Source organism: Heteronotia binoei, chromosome 14 (genome assembly GCF_032191835.1).
Source record: "Heteronotia binoei isolate CCM8104 ecotype False Entrance Well chromosome 14, APGP_CSIRO_Hbin_v1, whole genome shotgun sequence".
NCBI classification, from domain to species: Eukaryota; Metazoa; Chordata; class Lepidosauria; order Squamata; family Gekkonidae; genus Heteronotia; species Heteronotia binoei.
Genome location: NC_083236.1, coordinates 12,554,478 through 12,572,674, shown reverse-complemented (window position 1 = coordinate 12,572,674; position 18,197 = coordinate 12,554,478). Strand labels below are relative to the sequence as shown.

Sequence of the window (18,197 nt, the reverse complement as noted above, 5' to 3'; positions counted from 1 at the left end):
CGATACCTCTGCTCTAAGTGTCTTACAGTTGTGAAGCATGGCTCCTAGCAACATGGGCACACTTAAAAAAAAAAATTGCTTTGAGCAAATTTCATTGGGTATTCCAGTTTTCAAGGAAAATATATCACTAATAAACAAATTCTATAAACAAGCAGAAGAAATGCTTAAACAGCAGAGACTAGTTTCCTTTATTTCAGACGCTTTCCGAGTTGGTGTTTTTAATAACCCATTGGCCATCTCTTGTTTTTAAAAAGAGAAAGGTGATCATCTTCAGCACAGTAAAAGAGCTGACAGTAATTATCTCCCAGTGTCTATAGCTTTGTTTGTGCCGCATTGCCAGATTTTGTCATGGAACTAAGTTTTCGGAACTCTTATTTTAGTCACTTTCCATTTTTCACAGGGAGATATTGTAAATACTAAATATCAAGTGGACCATGGAGATGGCTTTAAGGCCATGTATGTTAACCTCACGTTGGCAGATGAGCCCATTCAACACCGCTATGAGAATCCTGGGGTTTACCGTGTCTCGGTGACAGCAGAGAACGCCGCAGGTCGAGAGGAGGCGGTTGTGTTTGTTCAGGTTCACTGTAAGTCCTGAGCTTTCTTCCCTTCATTTTTCCCCTACGTAGACTTAGTGATGATAGCAATTAATAGCAGTATTTCTAAAATGGTCTACCCAAAAGTAAGTCTAATTTTATTCAGTGGGGCTTACTCTGAGGGCTTATGGCTGCAGCCTTCACCTCCTAGTAACTGGTGGACAAACACTTTTGTCAGTCTGAAGATTTGCCCAGCTCACTCCTCTTGTGGTGATCACACATCTGGGTAACAGTGACCTTGATGGAACATGCGATTTATTTTTATATTTTTTATTTTACTTCATGTACATCCCACTTGTCTCCCAATGGGACCTCAAAATGACTGACAACATTTTCCCCTTCAAACTTAGATACCCAAAGACTGGGTGAGAGAAAAAAAATGTTTTGAGAAATAAATTAAACAAAATATATGTCTTCATTACAAAGTGCAATGAAACTAAACTTTAAGAACAGTGGCACAATCTGCCCTGGAAGTGGTGAATGTTTGATCGAAGAGCTATGGCAGATTGACGCATGCGGGTGCTGAGGGGATTATAAGGAATTCCAAGTATCCTGTGTGGCAAAAAAATTGGGCACAATCTGCCCTGGAAGTGGTGAATGTTTGATCAAAGAGATATGGCAGATTGACACATGTGGGTGCTGAGAAGAGTTGATTATAAGGAATTCCAAGTATCCTGTGTGGCAAAAAAATTGGGTTGTGTGCCGGTCATCTTAAACTTTTAAGCCCACACATCCAAGGAATGCAGGTTAATAGTTCTTTCTGACCATGGCTATCATAATTCTTGAAGTGTGCATGCATATATCAACCTTTAACTGTCAGTTGATACATATATGCACATTTTGAGAGTTATGTTTATATGTTATCGAGTGCATGTATATACAAAAATTTGACCACTGAGGAAGGCCTTGGAAGCCAAAACATCCTTGGTCCTGTTTTAATGTGGTTAAAGGTTATCGACCTAAATGTATCGAATTATTGGTTCTGTTTTATTGGTTCAAGGCTTTTAAACTAAAAATATCAAAATGTATCAGGTTATATAGGTTCAGGACTTCAGCACTTTCAGGGCGGATTGTGCCAATGTTTTTAAAGTTTCGTTTCAGTGCACTTTGTAATGAATACATATAGGCCCAGACAGACACTTTAAGCTGACGCAGGGACGGCTCACAGACAGATATAAAAATAAAATCCAAACCTGCACATCTGTCCCGTTCCCGTACTCACCCCATCCTTAGGTGTCTCAGCCGTGTCTCAAAAAGCTACCACTTCTGAAGTGGTAGCAAATTATAGCACCGCACGCCATCCGCCTTTCCAGTGTATGAATGCGGGAGCACACAAGTGAGGTGGACTGGTGGTGTGAACCTGCCAGTGCGCTCTAGGCGCTCACCAGTATTCTTTTTTTTTAATACATGGAAAAAAAGAAACCCAAACTGCCCCAAGGCGATGGTGTGCAACAACCGTCTGACTGCACCAAAGCACCTCCCGTATGGGAAATGGGTGACTTGCGCCAGAGCGTCTGATCGGGATTCGTCCGCTCCATTTTGAGCCAGCCCAAACTGAGATGTCTCCCATGCACCCGAAGCTGCCGGTCTGGACCCTGCCATATTTTGTTTAAGTTATTTCTCAAAATATTGAGGTTGTTTTTTCCCTCCTTCTGAACATATTTTTCCCTCCTTCTGAACATATATTGAGGTTGTTTTTTCCCTCCTTCTGAACATATTCCCCTTCTCCATTTTATCCTCACAACAGCCCGGTGAGGTAGGCTAGGCTGAAAGGCTGTGACTGGCCCAAGGTCACCCAGTGATCTCCCATGACAGAGAGGGAATTTGAACCTGGGTCTCCCAGATCCTAGACTGACAGTCAAACCACTACACCTCTCTGGACTAGGCAAGGTGCAAGGGAGCTGCTGATTTTTGTGTGTTTCATGACAGCCATTTCCCAAAGTCTAAGCATCCCCTTCCCAAAAAGCAGCTCTTATCACCACAGGAGTAAAAATATTTATTTCCCCCCTGCAGAGCTAACAGCAGCTTCAGGGGAGCAACATGTTGGGAAAAAGGTCAGACGGCTCTTCTCCAGTCGGCCTGGCAGTTCCCCATGGCTGCCTTAAAGTACAACATTTTTTTAAAAAGGAGATTTATGAGCTCAGACCTGCCTCATCATATGACCTGTGACCTTTAATTGCTCAAACACTGTTGGCTCAGGCCCTTGAATGCTCTCGTGGTTAACCTCTTCAGCATAGGGTTGCCACCCTCCAGTTACTTGGAGATCTCGTGCTCTGCCTTGGAGGTTGGACTCTATTGGCATTATATCCTACTAAGGTCCCTGACCTCCCTAAACCCTGCCCTCGCCAGGCGGGGGATGTTGAATTGGGCACCCCAGCCATGTGACTGACTTTATCGGTGCAGTGGGGGCACCAGAAGGTAGCCTTGCCAAGAAGAAGAAGACTGCAGATTTATACCCTGCCCTTCTCCCTGAATCAGAGACTCAGAGCGGCTTACAATCTCCTATATCTTCTCCCCCCACAACAACACCCTGTGAGGTGAGTGGAGCTGAGAGGGCTCTCACAGGAGCTGCCCTTTCAAGGACAACTCCTGTGAGAACTGTGGCTGACCCAAAGCCATTCCAGCAGGTGCAAGTGGAGGAGTGGGGAATCAAACCCGGTTCTCCCAGATAAGAGAGCTCTGGCTGACCCAAGGCCATTCCAGCAGGTGCAAGTGGAGGAGTGGGGAATCAAACCTGGTTTTCCCAGATAAGAGAGCTATGGCCGACCCAAGGCCATTCCAGCAGGTGCAAGTGGAGGAGAGGGGAATCAAACCCGGTTCTCCCTGATAAGAGAGCTCTGGCTGACCCAAGGCCATTCCAGCAGGTGCAAGTGGAGGAGAGGGGAATCAAACCCGGTTCTCCCAGATAAGAGAGCTCTGGTTGACCCAAGGCCATTCCAGCAGGTGCAAGTGGAGGAGTGGGGAATCAAACCCGGTTCTCCCAGATAAGAGAGCTATAGCTGACCCAAGGCCATTCCAGCAGGTGCAAGTGGAGGAGTGGGGAATCAAACCCGGTTCTCCCAGATAAGAGAGCTCTGGCAGACCCAAGGCCATTCCAGCAGGTGCAAGTGGAGGAGTGGGGAATCAAACCCGGTTCTCCCAGATAAGAGATCTATGGCTGACCCAAGGCCATTCCAGCAGCTGCAAGTGGAGAAGTGGGGAATCAAACCCGGTTCTCCCAGATAAGAGAGCTATGGCTGACCCAAGGCCATTCCAGCAGCTGCAAGTGGAGGAGTGGGGAATCAAACCCGGTTCTCCCAGATAAGAGAGCTATGGCTGACCCAAAGCCATTCCAGCAGGTGCAAGTGCAGGAGTGGGGAATCACACCGGGTTCTCCCAGATAAGAGTCCATGCACTTAACCACTACACCAAACTGGCTCTCTTAGGGAACCAAACAGTTTAGGGCTGGCCCTGACTCCGTCAAGAAAGCCACAGTGGCCCTCAGTTTGCAAGATCTGAGCTAGGCTATTAATGAAAGAGTGGAAGGCGTCATCTGACTTTTGGCGACTTTGTAGAGTTTTCAAGGCAAGAGACAAACAGAGGTAGTTTGCCGTTGCTTGCCTCTGTGTCACAACCCTCGTATTCCTTGGAGGTCGATTTACTAGCCAAGACTGATCCTGCTTAGCTTCCGAGATCTATTGGGATCTGGCCAGTGACTGGGAGGACCTGGCAACTGCGGGTGCTGGCTGAGAGAGTCAGTAGCTCTTAAAGACTGGTGGGCCTGCTCTACAGGCAAGAGTACGAAACAGTTTGAGGACCTGAAATGCTTGCTCACTGATGAGTGGGGTTCTTTCTAGCTCCATTACAGGCCTTACATCTAGAAGTCGTTCCCGTCACTGGAAGAAATCAGGAGGTCAACCTGACGGCCGTTACCCTGCCAAGGAACCCAAACTTTACACTCTTTTACTGGTGGATTGGAAACAGCCTTCAGGTATTGGAATAAAAATTATCTGTCATTCTACGGCATTTTAAACGTTGCCATGTTTTACGGCAGCACATAACAGGAAGTCTCAAGTTGTTTATTTAATTTTTATGCCTGCCCTTTCGTCTGGCTCAAAGAAACTTCCCCTTGAACAACCAGCTTTACCATCTTAAGTGACGGAACAAAATTTGAATCCAGTGGCGCCCTTAAGACCAGCAGAGTTTTATTCGAGGCATGAGCTTTCATGTGCAGATACCTGAAGTGAGGTCATTCCGTTAAAGTACTCCCAGGAAGTGCCATCACCATAAGCAGGCCATTTTTTTGGGTAGCAGGAATTCCTTTGCATATTACGCTACACCCCCCTGACTGAGCCAATCCTCCGAGAGCTTACAGGGCTCATCCTAAAGGGCCTATTGTCAGCTCTTGGAGGATTGGCTTTCCTCAGGGGTGTGTGGCCTAAGATGCAAAGAAGAAGAAGATATTGTAGAGGTGGAACTCTCAGAAAGGTTCAGGAGCTGGGCTCCTGTGAGCTCCCACTGAATCTGAGGCCTGGGGGTAACACAGCCCCCAGGTCCCTCCCTGAAGATTTCCTTCTAACTGTGAAAGGATCTTTATCATTGGGAGGCAGGCACAAAGGTGGGCGCCTGCAGCTGCTGTTTCTTCAAATCCTCCAGGGCCTGCTGGCACTCAGTGGTCCAGATGACCTTAGCAGGGGCCCTTTTCTTACACAGATCTCTGACAGCTGCAGCGAGGGTATTGGACCCTTTCACAAAACGTCTATAGAAATTCACTAGGCCTAGAAATGCTTCTGCATCCTATATAAGTGGCTTGTGCCGCTCCATAATGCTAGCAACCTTGGACTCATGAGGCCTAATGCTATTTGACCCAACCACATGCCCCAAATACACAACATGATTACACCCAAGTTGACAGAGGCCTTGATAGTGAGTCCGGCTTGATGAATCCTCTCAACCCCCGGTCCGTGGCCCAGTACCGGTCTGTGGCCTGTTAGCAACCAGGCCGTGGAGTGAGGCAGAGGCACCGCACTGCCCCTTTCACCTGCCCAGGTCCCAGGTGGACAAAAGAGGCAGCGCAACCTCACTCTGAAGCACTGTTTCTTTCATTCACCCGGGTTTCAGGCGGGCAGAAGGGGTAGTGCGTCGGTGACCTTCTCCAGCTCCTCATTTAAAGACGCTCATGGGGGGCAGCCTGAGGCAGCAAAAACACCAGCACCCCCACTGGTCCGTGGAAAAATTGCCTTCCACAAAATTGGTCCCTGGTGCCAAAAAGATTGGAGACCACTGCTCTGGAGGACTTCCCTCACGTGTTTCAGGTGTTCTTCCCAATCTGGACTGTAGATGGCGATATCCCGATAGGCAGCTGCAAATGGTAGTCCATTCAATAATTGATCCATTAATCTCTGGAAGGCCTTTGGGGCCCACTTTAAGCCAAATCGCCTCTTGACAAATTGATAATACAAAGGTAGTCTTATCAGAAGCTTCGGGGCTCAGCGGGACTCGCCAATAACCTGATGCCAAGTCAATAGTGCTGATCTAGGCCCCAGCCAAGTCCTCAATCAAGCTTTCAGTTCCAGGAGTGGGGTATGGATCCAACTTCCTGAAGCCGACACAGAAGCGATATTCAGTGGGGGCATCCTCTAACAACTTCTTTGGCACAATAAGTACAGGTGTTTCCAATCAGAGCGAGAGTCCTTGATCACTCCCCCACCCCCACCGCAGCATTTGTTGAATCTCAGCTAGGGTTGCCAATCCCCAGGTGGGGGCAGGGGATCCCCTGGTTTGGAGACCCTCCCCCCGCTTCAGGGTCATCAGAAAGCGGGGGGAGGGGAGGGAGATGTCTGCTGGGAACTCTATTATTCCCTATGGAGATTTATTCCCATAGAAAATCATGGAGAATTGATCTGTGAGTATCTAGGGCTCTGGGGGGGCTGTTTTTTGGGGTAGAGGCACCAAATTTTCAGTATAGCATCTAGTGCCTCTCCCCAAAATACCCCCCAGGTTTCAAAAAGATTGGACCAGGGGGTCCAGTTCTATGAGCCCCAAAAGAAGGTGCCCCTATCCTTCATTATTTCCTATGGAAGGAAGGCATTGAAAAGGTATGCTATCCCTTTAAATGTGATGGCCAGAACTCCCTTTGGAGTTCAATGATGCTTGTCACACCCTTGATCTTGGCTCCACCCCTAATGTCTCCTGGCTCCACCCCCAAAGCCCTCAGATATTTCTTGAATTGGACTTGGCAACCCTAATCTCAGCAGCCACGATTTCTTTCATGGGCCCATTCAGCAGGCAAGGGCTCGGTTTGAGTGATGCAGGTGCCCCGTCTCTATACGATGAGTGATCGTCAGCCCAGCTGGGCGCTTTAGAGAAAAGGGGCTGCAAACAGCTCAGCACTTGTTTCAGTTCATCCTGCTGCTGCTGCTGCTATGATAAGGCGGGGGCCATCTGTAGTTGCTCCAACCCGACAGCTCCTGCACTCTCATTCAGTAGCTCGGGCAAACACCGTTCCTCCCCCTCAGCAGCCTTTACTGGGAACATCTGGCTGGCCCTCTCTCAAAACAGTTTCAGACTGTCGGGGAGGGACGTTGGCTCAGTGGTAGAGCATCTGCTCGGTAAGCAGAAGGTCCCAGGTTCAATCCCCGGCATCTCCAACTAAAAAGGGTCCAGGCAAATAGGCCTGAAAAACCTCAGCTTGAGACCCTGGAGAGCCGCTGCCAGTCTGAGTAGACAATACTGACTTGGATGGACCGAGGATCTGATTCAGTATAAGGCAGTTTCATAGGTTCATATATATGTTCAGACAGTTGATGTGAACAACCTGAGTCTTTTTATGTGAGCCCATTTCCTGGATCAGATAATTATCCTTCTCCAGTTTTGTAGCACACAATCTGGACCAGCTCATTCTGCCTCCAGCTTGGCTATGTGATCAGACTTTATCCCTCATGGCCAGGCTCTTAGCCATAGCATGCCAGTCATTATGGTCCTTCTGTTGAACTAGAGCCTGCTTAAAGAACTCCCCAGCCACCTTTGTGACCTCTTCCAGCGTCTGCTTTAGCCTTGCAAGATATTCTGTGGCACTAGAGGGGCATTCTGACATCTGACCCCCCTGCCAAGTGGCTTTTGGGGGAGCAGTAATCATTCTTCCAAAGATTAGGGGAGTGTCATCCCAGATTGGCCTGGCTGACTGGCAGAGTCCCCAGATCATCCTGGGCCATCCCATGCAAGGGACGTCTCCGCCCCGATCTGGGATCTTTTGCCCTTCATTCCTGATGTGTGGGAATAGCTTGTGGTTATTCACTGCTGAAGGAAACGCTCTCTGCCCATGTCCAAGAGGATTTTCCAGAATGGTGTCCTGGCAGTGAATGCAGGTTCCACGACTGTGCTGAGCAAAGCTCAGGCATACAGCTGCTACTTTTTCACCACTAGCGATGCTGACAGCCTTCTGACATGCTTCTTCCCAGCCGTGACTATCAGTGGTTCATGTGCAGAGTGCAAAACAGAGAACTGCTTGAAGGTAGACTCTGGGAAGAAATTGAGCCACACACCAGCACCTAGTATAAAAGTAGTGTATTTACAAACTATATACAATACAACTAGTGCGGTGAATAACATTAAACTGAGTGACAAAGTGCTACGCCAGGAACCAACTCTCGACAGAGAAATACTGTCTGGCACAGTAGTCCTTATATATACAGCACAGCCAATCACGGCAGTCCACACAATTGCTGACTCCAGCAGGTGCTTTCCCCTGGTTACAGTCCAGCCAGAACCGGCTCACTCCCAAGGTTGATCTGACCTGACCTGTCAGATGCTGTCACTGTAGATCCACCTGCTTCTGTCATGCTGTGGACGGAGGACTCTATATACTGACAGTGACTCAGTTTTTCCTTTCTTGCCTTTTCTTTTAAATAGCCACACCTTTCATTGGAGAACTTTTTGGTGACTAGTTTTACAGAGATCGGGGAAGTCAGAGTGACAGTTCAAGCTTCCCGAGGGAACTCCATGCTCCAGGATTCCAAGGTTATCCAAGTTTTGGGTGAGCAATTTCCTTTTAATTTTTTTTTTTGGGGGGGGGGTGCGGGGAGTACTGTTTAGATTCTGCCCCCTCAGTTCTCCTGCAGATGGACTAAGAGTGGTTTCAATCTCCCGGTCCGCCTCCAAATCTCCTCAGCTCTGCGACTGCTTCCAATGGCAGGCCATGGCCAGGTCCTTGGTGGGGAGTTCAGAGGAAGCTCATCCCAGTTCCGTATGTCTCAGTGACTCTTTGAAGGCAGCAGAAGATGTGACATACCTCAGTACCTTAACTGTTGCATAAGCGCCATCAAGTCCCAACTGACATGGCCATCCCTGCAAGGGACATTTATTTATTTATTGGATTTATATCCCGCCGTCCCCGCCGAAGCAGGCTCAGGGCGGCTCACAGCACTTAAACGAAAACGATAAAACAGATAAACATTCAAATTTAACAAGTAAGACAAGTTAAACAATAACAATTTAAAAATTTAAGACAGTTTTGGTGCTAGTATCATTAGTTCCAGTGTGTTCAACAGTGTTGGTCATCCTCTTATACGATTTTTCAGTTGAAGGCGGGTCAAAAGAGTGCTGTTTTACAGGCCTTGTGGAACTGGGCGAGGTCCCGCAAGGCCCTTCCTTCTTCCAGGATTAGGGGTTCCACCAGTAGGGGGCCGCAATCGAGAAGGCTCTCTCTAGTAGACTTCAATCTCGCCTCCCTCGGCCCAGGGATCGATAATAAATTCTGCGTCCCAGATTTAAGTACCCTCTGGGGGGAAAGTGTAGATGACTGGGGAAGGCAATGGCAAACCACCCTGTAAAAAGTCTGCCGTGAAAACATTTTGAAAGCAAGAGAACAATGTGACTGTCCTGGATCCTTTGGGTGGTAAAGCCACCCTCATCTGGTAGCTGAAAGGATCTCTGAGGGAGGAGAAGTATCTGGTCTCCAAGGTCATGTGTCCTTGATAGAACCCAGTGGGTTACTGCTATGGGGAGGAGGGGGCTTGAGTGCCAAGGAAACACACTCCCAAAACCAAGTTCCTCCTTTATGATACTTTACTGATTGAAGGAATCCTCCTTTGTCCCTGAAAAGACTCGAAGGTATTTGCTTGGGGGTATTTGGGCACTTAGAACAGTGTGTAGCCTTGATCGTCATCTCTCCCCCAATCCTTGAACCTCAGGGTTATTATAGGGAGATTGGCTACATCAGGTGGGTGTGGCCTAATATGCAAAGGAGTTCTTGATACAAAAAAAGCCCTGGTGGAGATTAATGTTAGATGACATCTTAGGAGAAAAGAGCCAAATGAGATTCTATGATCTGACTATGAGGTAAACCCCAGAAGCAGTTTCTTCCCAGGATCACCACCTTGGTCTTTGTGCATCACACCCTTGGGATCTAAAGCACCTGTGCCAGTTCCAGTTGGTGATCTCTAAGCTCCAATAGAAGGATCCTCTGCGTCCTACCTCTGAGCATGCCCGGGAACTCCACCACGCACGCTCAGGAGGTGTGGCACAGCAACCCCACCACTGCTTTTGTGATAGCTGCACAAATAGGATTTACTTCCTCAGCTCTCAGATCAGTGGATGTCTTCATTTTTCCTAATTTCTCATTCATCTTCTCCAACTTATTTCTTTTGTCATTCTTCTTCTACTTACAAAAGAACCAGCAAAAAAAGGACTGTGAGAAACGTGGGGTCAATTTCCATCTCCCCACCCCTCTTGCTGGACTCTCTTTAGCCCATGTGGGGGTTCTTCAAATGTTGCTCTAGGTGTGGGGGCAAACTCGTAAGAGTGTGATGCACAGAGACTATGATGAAGATAAACAGGTTTCCTACCTGTAACTGATGATTTTTGAGTGGTCATCTGTGCAGTCACACCATCCATCCTTCCTTCCCCGCTGCTGTCAGCCTAGTTGCTCCTCTTCTGGGACTGTTTGAGTGGTAGAAGGAACTGGCAGGATCACTGCACCAGGCCCCCTGAGAATACCTGGTGTAGTTCCTGGGCATGCTCAGAGGTGGGACACAAAGGATCCCTCTATTGGAGCTTAGAAATCACCAATCAGAACTGGCACAGGCGCCTTAGATCCCAAGGGTGTGACTGCACAGATGACTGCTCAAAGATCATCAGTTACAGGTAGGAAACCTGTTTTACTGTTTCTCCAGTTGAAGAATCCTTATCTTGGCTGGATTCAGATGTTTCCAGAATAGATAGTGATTGCAGATAGCAATACCCTGCAGAGAAATAGGAAGTAATTAATTAACCTTGAAGGAGCAGCAAACCTTGAAAAGAAACAGAAGCTAAGAGAAGTCCCAGTGGTGCTGTAGAGCTCCTTTTTCCATTTGGCAGACTCAATGTGGTTTACAAAAGCGTGACAAATTGCTTCCTCCAAAAGCTGCTTTTTCTTAACTACCGATATTATATGTGTAAGATGTAGTTCTGCCGTTGGCTGCCTCTTTTAATGTGTCAAGAATTTCAGACGGATAAAAACAGTTTCATTTTTTGCAACGCTTACTTTTCACTTCCTGATTTAGTAGTGTTCTTGCTTCCCATTTCCAGATCATTTTCAAGTACTTCGCTTACGGTTTTCTGAGTATCTGAATTTGTACAACCCAAACATTCCTGCTTGGCGAGAGGACATCGGTCTTGTCGTAACACAACGGATTGCAAAGGTGACCTCTCTGGTTATGAGTATCTTTGGTCATTAAACTGAAACATTAAGGGGGCACTTCCATCTTTAGAGCAGCCCCACAGTCCAGCTAGTCGCAATCATTTGGATAAATTACAGAACAGGAACACATTGCATAGAACAGGGCAGCCTGTTGCCTCAGTGCTCAGTTCTAATCCTTTGTGGCTTGTTACTTCTTCCTAGAGGGAAGGTACCAAGGTGTGGTAAATGCTTCATTGAAGGGGGTGCTGTTGTTCTGGCCACCTTGAAGAAGAGGGTCTCGAAATCCCTGCAAAAAACCCCTCACTTCTGAGTCTGTCTCATTTGGGCAACTGTAAGCTTGTTCCAAATACCCTCTTTGGGGCAAGATGTTTGAGTTAGTAGCGGCTGAGTGACTCCTGAGAGAGCCAGTTTGGTGTAGTGGTTAAGTGTGCGGACTCTTATCTGGGAGAACCGGGTTTGATTCCCCACTCCTCCACTTGCACTTGCTGGAATGGCCTTGGGTCAGCCATAGCCCTGGCAGAGGTTGTCCTTGAAAGGGCAGCTGCTGTGAGAGCCCTCTCCAGCCCCACCCACCTCACAGGGTGTCTGTTGTGGGGGAGGAAGGTAAAGGAGATTGTGAGCCGCTCTGAGACTCTTCGGGGTGGAGGGCGGGATATAAATCCAATATCATCTTCTTCTTCTTCCTGACTTTCTGGGATGAGATGGATTATCTCAACCTGTTGCCATTCAGTGTCCGTCTAGACTCTTTGTTAAAATTGTTGGAAATTTAGCAGAGTGCACGAAGCACAGCGGAATGATGGATCACAAGATACATGTGTGTTGAACTTCTAAGAAAAATTTACTAGGAAACATAGGCAAAGGGTTCCATGAAAAAGAAAATAGCAGCCTAACTCACTCATATCTCTAGTTCTGACTCCATCTTTGTCTCTTTGTGTGCTCACATCTCGTGTAACTCCAAGAACAAAGGAGTGGGAGTCCCCCCCCCAAAGCTCCACCCCTTGTGTATGTGTATACTATCTTCAGTATACCGATTAGCCAATAGTCAGTCTTAAGATCACCTCATCAGGAATAAGACCTCCTCCCCCATTGGCCGGAAAATTCTACTGGACACCTAATTATTCTAAACTTGTTTCCTAGCTACAGAAACATCAGCATTTCATGACGGAAGGGATGACCCTTTCAAAACACCGTAAGATGGATATTAGGGATAACAGAAGATGGTGCTGTTTGACAGCTGCTTTGCTCTTTGGGACTCATGCGATGGAGTGTCGCCCTCTCTTATTCATCCTAATGTCTACATGCACTCTCTATAATAATAATAATAATAATAATTTTTTATTTCTATCCCGCCCTCCCCGCCGGGGCAGGCTCAGGGCGGCTCACAGCATAAAATACATATTACATCAGTTCATATTATAAAAACATAGTTAAACAATTATAGGTTGTTAAAATTAACATAACAATAGTAATAATAATAATATGGCGTTATAGCATCAAGTTTTTAGTAGACTTCCAAGAATAAAACATTTCAAGAATAAAACATTTTCAGCAGCATATCTAGCTTTCCCACTAGTTCTGTCACTAGTTGAAGGCCATCTTGAAAAGGTGGGTCTTACAGGCCCTACGAAATCGATCTAAACATCGTAGGGCCCTCACCTCCTCAGGGAGTTGATTCCACAGTAGTGGAGCGGTGATAGAGAAGGCCCGATCCCGGGTGGCCTTCAGTCTGGCCTCCCTTGGCCCAGGGATATTCAACTGGTTTTTCCCAGATGACCTCAGTGCCCTCTGGGGCTCATATGGGGAGAGACGGTCCCTCAGGTAGGCAGGTCCTCGGCCATATAGGGCTTTAAAGGTAATAACCAGCACTTTGTATCGGACTCGGTATGCCACCGGCAGCCAGTGCAGCCCGCGCAGCCCCGGCTGTATGTGCTAGGAGTCATCCAGAGATGTGGAGTGAAGTGTCATCAGCATGTTGATGACATCCAACTATATTTCTCCTTTTCAGCAGTTAGGTGAAATGGTGGAAGTTTGGAGGTGATAAGAAATAGCCAGTGTGGTTAAAGTGTTGGGTTCGGATCTGGGAAACCCAGGCTGGAATCCCCCTTCTGCCACGGAAGCTTGCTGCGTGACCTTGGGCCATTCACACACTCTCACTCAGAGAGAATGATGTCAGCCACTTTGGGTGGGGAGAAAAGTGGGGTATAAATAACGTAAAGAACGTAGTGGTTAGAATGTTGGACTGGGATCTGGAAGATCCAGTCTGGAATCTGTACTCACCCGTCACTTCTGAGTCTGTCTCCTTTGGGCAACTGTAAGCTTGTTCCAAATATCCTCTTTGGGGCAAGATGTTTGAGTAAGTAGCGGCTGAGTGACTCCTGACTTTCTGGGATGAGATGGATTATCTCAACCTGTTGCCATTCAGTGTCCGTCTAGACTCTTTGTTAAAATTGTTGGAAATTTAGCAGAGTGCACAAGGCACAGCGGAATGATGGATCACAAGATACATGCGTGTTGGAAATTCCTGCCGTGGAAATTCCTTTCCTACATATTGTTGTTGTTATTTTCAATGGATAACCTGCCCTTCTCGCAGCAAGCTCAGGAATGGGTAACAACAATCAATAAATATGCAAACAACAATAAACATACAAAGTTAAAATGAACTCATAAAAACATAATTCATAAAAATTCATAATTCATAAAGCTTCGTAAAATAAAAGACGACCTTCAGTTCTACAGATGGTGGTATCGGATTTCATCTCCTCATCCTAAATATCCCCCCGTCTTGTATGAACCAGATGGGGTGCCCTTCAGGTCGTGGGTCAGTTCAACAGAATCATTTCAGCAGGGAGGCCACGTATTGATAAAACGCCCACGGCCTCAGCCAAAGGCCTGGTGGAACAACTCTGTCTTACAGGCCTTTGGAACTGCAGCAGTCCCTGCAGGGCCCTGGTCTCCAATGGGAGTTTGTTCTACCAGAGTATTTTCTGTCCTGGCCCATGTTTGGGCTTGATGGACTTCTTTCGGGCCACAGATAACCGGCAAGTGTTGATCCATAGAGCGTAAAGCTCTCCAGGGGGTGTATTGGAAAAGGTGGTCTCGCAGTTATGCTAGTCTCAGGCCATTCAGGGCTTTGGAGGTCAAGATCAGAACCTTGAACTGGATCTGGTACTCAACTGGTAGCCAGTGAAGCTGGCAGAGCACCGGCTGCATACGTGCCCATATAGGCACTGCAGCAAGCAGGCATGCCACCGCATTCTGCACCAGCTGGAGTTTCCAGGTCAGATTAAAGGGCAAGCCTGCATAGAGCAAATTGCAGTAATCCAGTCTGGAGGTGACAGTTGCATGGATCGCTGAGGCCAGATCCTGGACTGAAAGGTAGGGAGCCACCTGTCTAATCTGCCATAGGTGGTAAAAGGCAGGCCTGGCTGCTGCAGTGACCTAGGCCTCCATGGAAAGTGAGGCATCCAGGATCATTCCAAGGCTCCAGACCTTCAGTGCCAGCAACAACAGAGCCCTCCAAGGATCAGGAGCCTCATTCCTGTACCTATCCTGCCCTGGGCCAGACACAGGACTTCCTTCTTTGATGGATTAAGTTTCAGCCGGCTCTGTTGCAACCACCCTTCAGCACGTGGACCAGATTTTCCAGGGCAGAGTCTGGGTTGCTGTCCATCAACAGAGAGCGTTGAGTGTCTTCGGCATATTGATGGCAATCCAACCCATACTTCCACACCAGCTGGGTGAGGGGGTGCATATAGATGTTAAACAGCATTGGTGACAAGATCGCTCCCTGTGGCATTCCACATTCTAGTGGGTACCGCTGGGAGACCATGTAACCAATCACCACCCTCTGCCCCTGACCGTGTAACCAATCACCACCCTCTGCCCCTGACCGTGTAACCAATCACCGCCCTCTGCCCCTGACCGTGTAACCAATCACCGCCCTCTGCCCCTGACCGTGTAACCAATCACCACCCTCTGCCCCTGACCGTGTAACCAATCACCACCCTCTGCCCCTGACCGTGTAAACAGCATTGGTGACAAGATCGCTCCCTGTGGCATTCCACATTCTAGTGGGTACCGCTGGGAGACCATGTAACCAATCACCACCCTCTGCCCCTGACCGTGTAACCAATCACCACCCTCTGCCCCTGACCGTGTAACCAATCACCGCCCTCTGCCCCTGACCGTGTAACCAATCACCGCCCTCTGCCCCTGACCGTGTAACCAATCACCACCCTCTGCCCCTGACCGTGTAACCAATCACCACCCTCTGCCCCTGACCATGTAAACAGCATTGGTGACAAGATCGCTCCCTGTGGCATTCCACATTCTAGTGGGTACCGCTGGGAGACCATGTAACCAATCACCACCCTCTGCCCCTGACTGTGTAACCAATCACCACCCTCTGCCCCTGACCGTGTAACCAATCACCGCCCTCTGCCCCTGACCGTGTAACCAATCACTGCCCTCTGCCCCTGACCGTGTAACCAATCACCGCCCTCTGCCCCTGACCGTGTAACCAATCACCACCCTCTGCCCCTGACCGTGTAACCAATCACCACTCTCTGCCCCTGACCGTGTAACCAATCACCACCCTCTGCCCCTGATCCCAGAGGAATGAGGAAAATCATTGTAAGGCAGTCCACTTCACTTCTATGTCAGCGAGGCAGGAGGTCAGAAGATCATAATCAACTGTGTTGAATACTGCTATCAGATCTAACAAAAATCTGGAAAACTGCTATGTCCACCCAGATATAGCAGCCACCAGGCCAGGAAGACCGTCTGGAGGTGTGTTAGGTGGTTGGTACACCCACCAGACAGCCAAGTTCTCTTCAGTTGACTCGACCAATTTCTCCGTCACACAACATTTCGTATTCTATGTGCATATATCTCTTTCATCATCCAGTATCTTAAGTTTTCACATGCTAATCATTTATCACTGACTGGGGTTAAAGTTCTGTGCACAGTTGCCTGAGAGGAACTCATGGAGCATAGTCGGGTGTCCTTCTGAGTAAACACCCACAGGATTGGCCATCGTGATGGTGGGTTAAAACTGGAGGGGGAAATCTTGGTTAACACACAGCACAATCACTAGTGCCCCCGTTCAACATTCTATAAATTAAAAGATTCCTGGATTTAATTTTCTGTTTAAAAATATAGTAATAGTTCTCTGTACCTTTGCTGTTTTGCCCCCCAAAATCTTGACTGTGTCTGCAATTTCTGTACTGTTATCTGTACGGCGTGCTTCCTAAACCAAAGGGATTAAATCGAAAACATTTAAAAATGCAAGATAATGATACAAAAGTAGTCCCACGGGCCCACTCAATTTCTGGGTGTCCTTTTCTCTCCTCAGGAAACAAGCATACCCGAAGAAAGCCTTGTGACTGTGGTAAGGCCTGGGTTGCCCACGACAGCAGACCTATACGTGCTCCAGTCTCTGAACCACCCAAAAAGGAAAAGAACGGTTTCTAGCAATAAGGCAAGCAGACTACTGATTTAGAGACTGTATGGGTGACAGCCTGTTTGACTTCATCTGGCTCCCAATCAGTGGAAGAACAACACTTCACTTTGCAAAATGTCTCACAGAATCTCTCTTCTACCTACAACAGATTCAGGACAGACCTTCACTCAGTGAGCAATTAAGCTGTAGAATTGTAGGCGGCTTGCAAAGGGTCCTTTGGAGGCTACTAGTCATGGTGACCAAAGGGAAACCCTCAAGTCCAGAGGCTGTAAAGCTCTGACTAGCAGTGCTGAGAGGCAGCATCAGGGAAGGCCTTGGCTGCACACTTTCATCAGCTGCAAAGTCCCTGCATTTAACCTCCTCCCATTTGATATGGTGGGGAAAATGGAATCTGCAAGGGGCTGACAGAAAGAAAATTACGCCAGTGTAGGTGGGATTGTCGCAAAATGCACCCTCCCATCCAGACAGCATCCTAACGGAGCAAACTCGGATTGTGTTCTTTCAGCAAATATCACAGTAAGCCAGGTTTGAAAAAGGAGCATGCCAAGGATTGCAAAAACCTGGAGAATGGGCAGCTAGAGGACAGCGTTGTGTAGATGCCCCCCAAAGCAGTGCTCCAGAAGCAAAGGCAGAGGGGAACATCTGTGGCAAAGCAGCCTCTGTGTGAACCATGACAACAACATTCCACTATTTGTTTTTCTTCTTGCTTCCTGGAGCACAAATCATGGTAGAAAACAGGTTGCTTTCATCTCATCCTTTCTTGCAATGCTGTTGCATTGGAAACGAATATCAGGCCCAAATATTTTTGTGTAAGACTGCAGAAGAAGTTTGGTGTAGTGGTTAAGTGCATGGACTCTTATCTGGGAGCACTGGGTTTGATTCCCCACGCCTCCACTTGCAGCTGCTGAAATGGCCTTGGGTCAGCCAGAGCTCTTGTAGGAGTTGTCCTTGAAAGGGCAGCTGCTGTGAGAGCCCTCTCAGCCCCACCCACCTCACAGGGTGTCTGTTGTGGGGGGAGAAGATACAGGAGATTGTAAGCCGCTCTGAGTCTCTGATTCAGAGAGAAGGGCAGGATATAAATCTGCAATTCTTCTTATTATTATTTTCATTCTGATCGTCTTCTCTGCCCCCTTTTCAGGCAGCTGGTGTAGTGAGATTGGATTTTGTTTTGTTTTCACTAAATTAAACTCAGCAGTGACTTCAGCTGTAAACCAGAACAGACCCTGCGGTTCTTCTATACATGAAATTAAAGTAATTGTTGTGATTTTTAGAATATAGCTCTTAGTTTTAATAGGAATGGTACACAATGCAAGCTATAATTCAGATAAACTCAGAATGGCTTTCCACTATGTGTCCAGGTGGCCTTCTTTCTATGCAGTGGGAAGCAGCACCCCTCCCACGCAGACCCCACTACATCTGCTTCTTAGTAACACGTTTCTGTTTTTATGGAATGTGTCACGGGCTGGGGCCGGGTCAGGCAAAG

General features: G+C 47.7%; 1 protein-coding gene across 1 annotated transcript in view; it reads left to right on the top strand.

The window, feature by feature from the left end:
* Nucleotides 1-18,197, top strand: part of SORCS2 (sortilin related VPS10 domain containing receptor 2) — a 253,072-nt gene that overhangs the window by 219,446 nt on the left and 15,429 nt on the right. Inside the window, exons 19-23 of the mRNA XM_060253784.1 lie at nucleotides 401-587; nucleotides 4,433-4,566; nucleotides 8,487-8,610; nucleotides 11,142-11,254; nucleotides 16,607-16,732. Of these exons, the coding sequence (XP_060109767.1) occupies nucleotides 401-587; nucleotides 4,433-4,566; nucleotides 8,487-8,610; nucleotides 11,142-11,254; nucleotides 16,607-16,732 (684 nt within the window). The remainder of the gene's footprint in view (nucleotides 1-400; nucleotides 588-4,432; nucleotides 4,567-8,486; nucleotides 8,611-11,141; nucleotides 11,255-16,606; nucleotides 16,733-18,197) is intronic.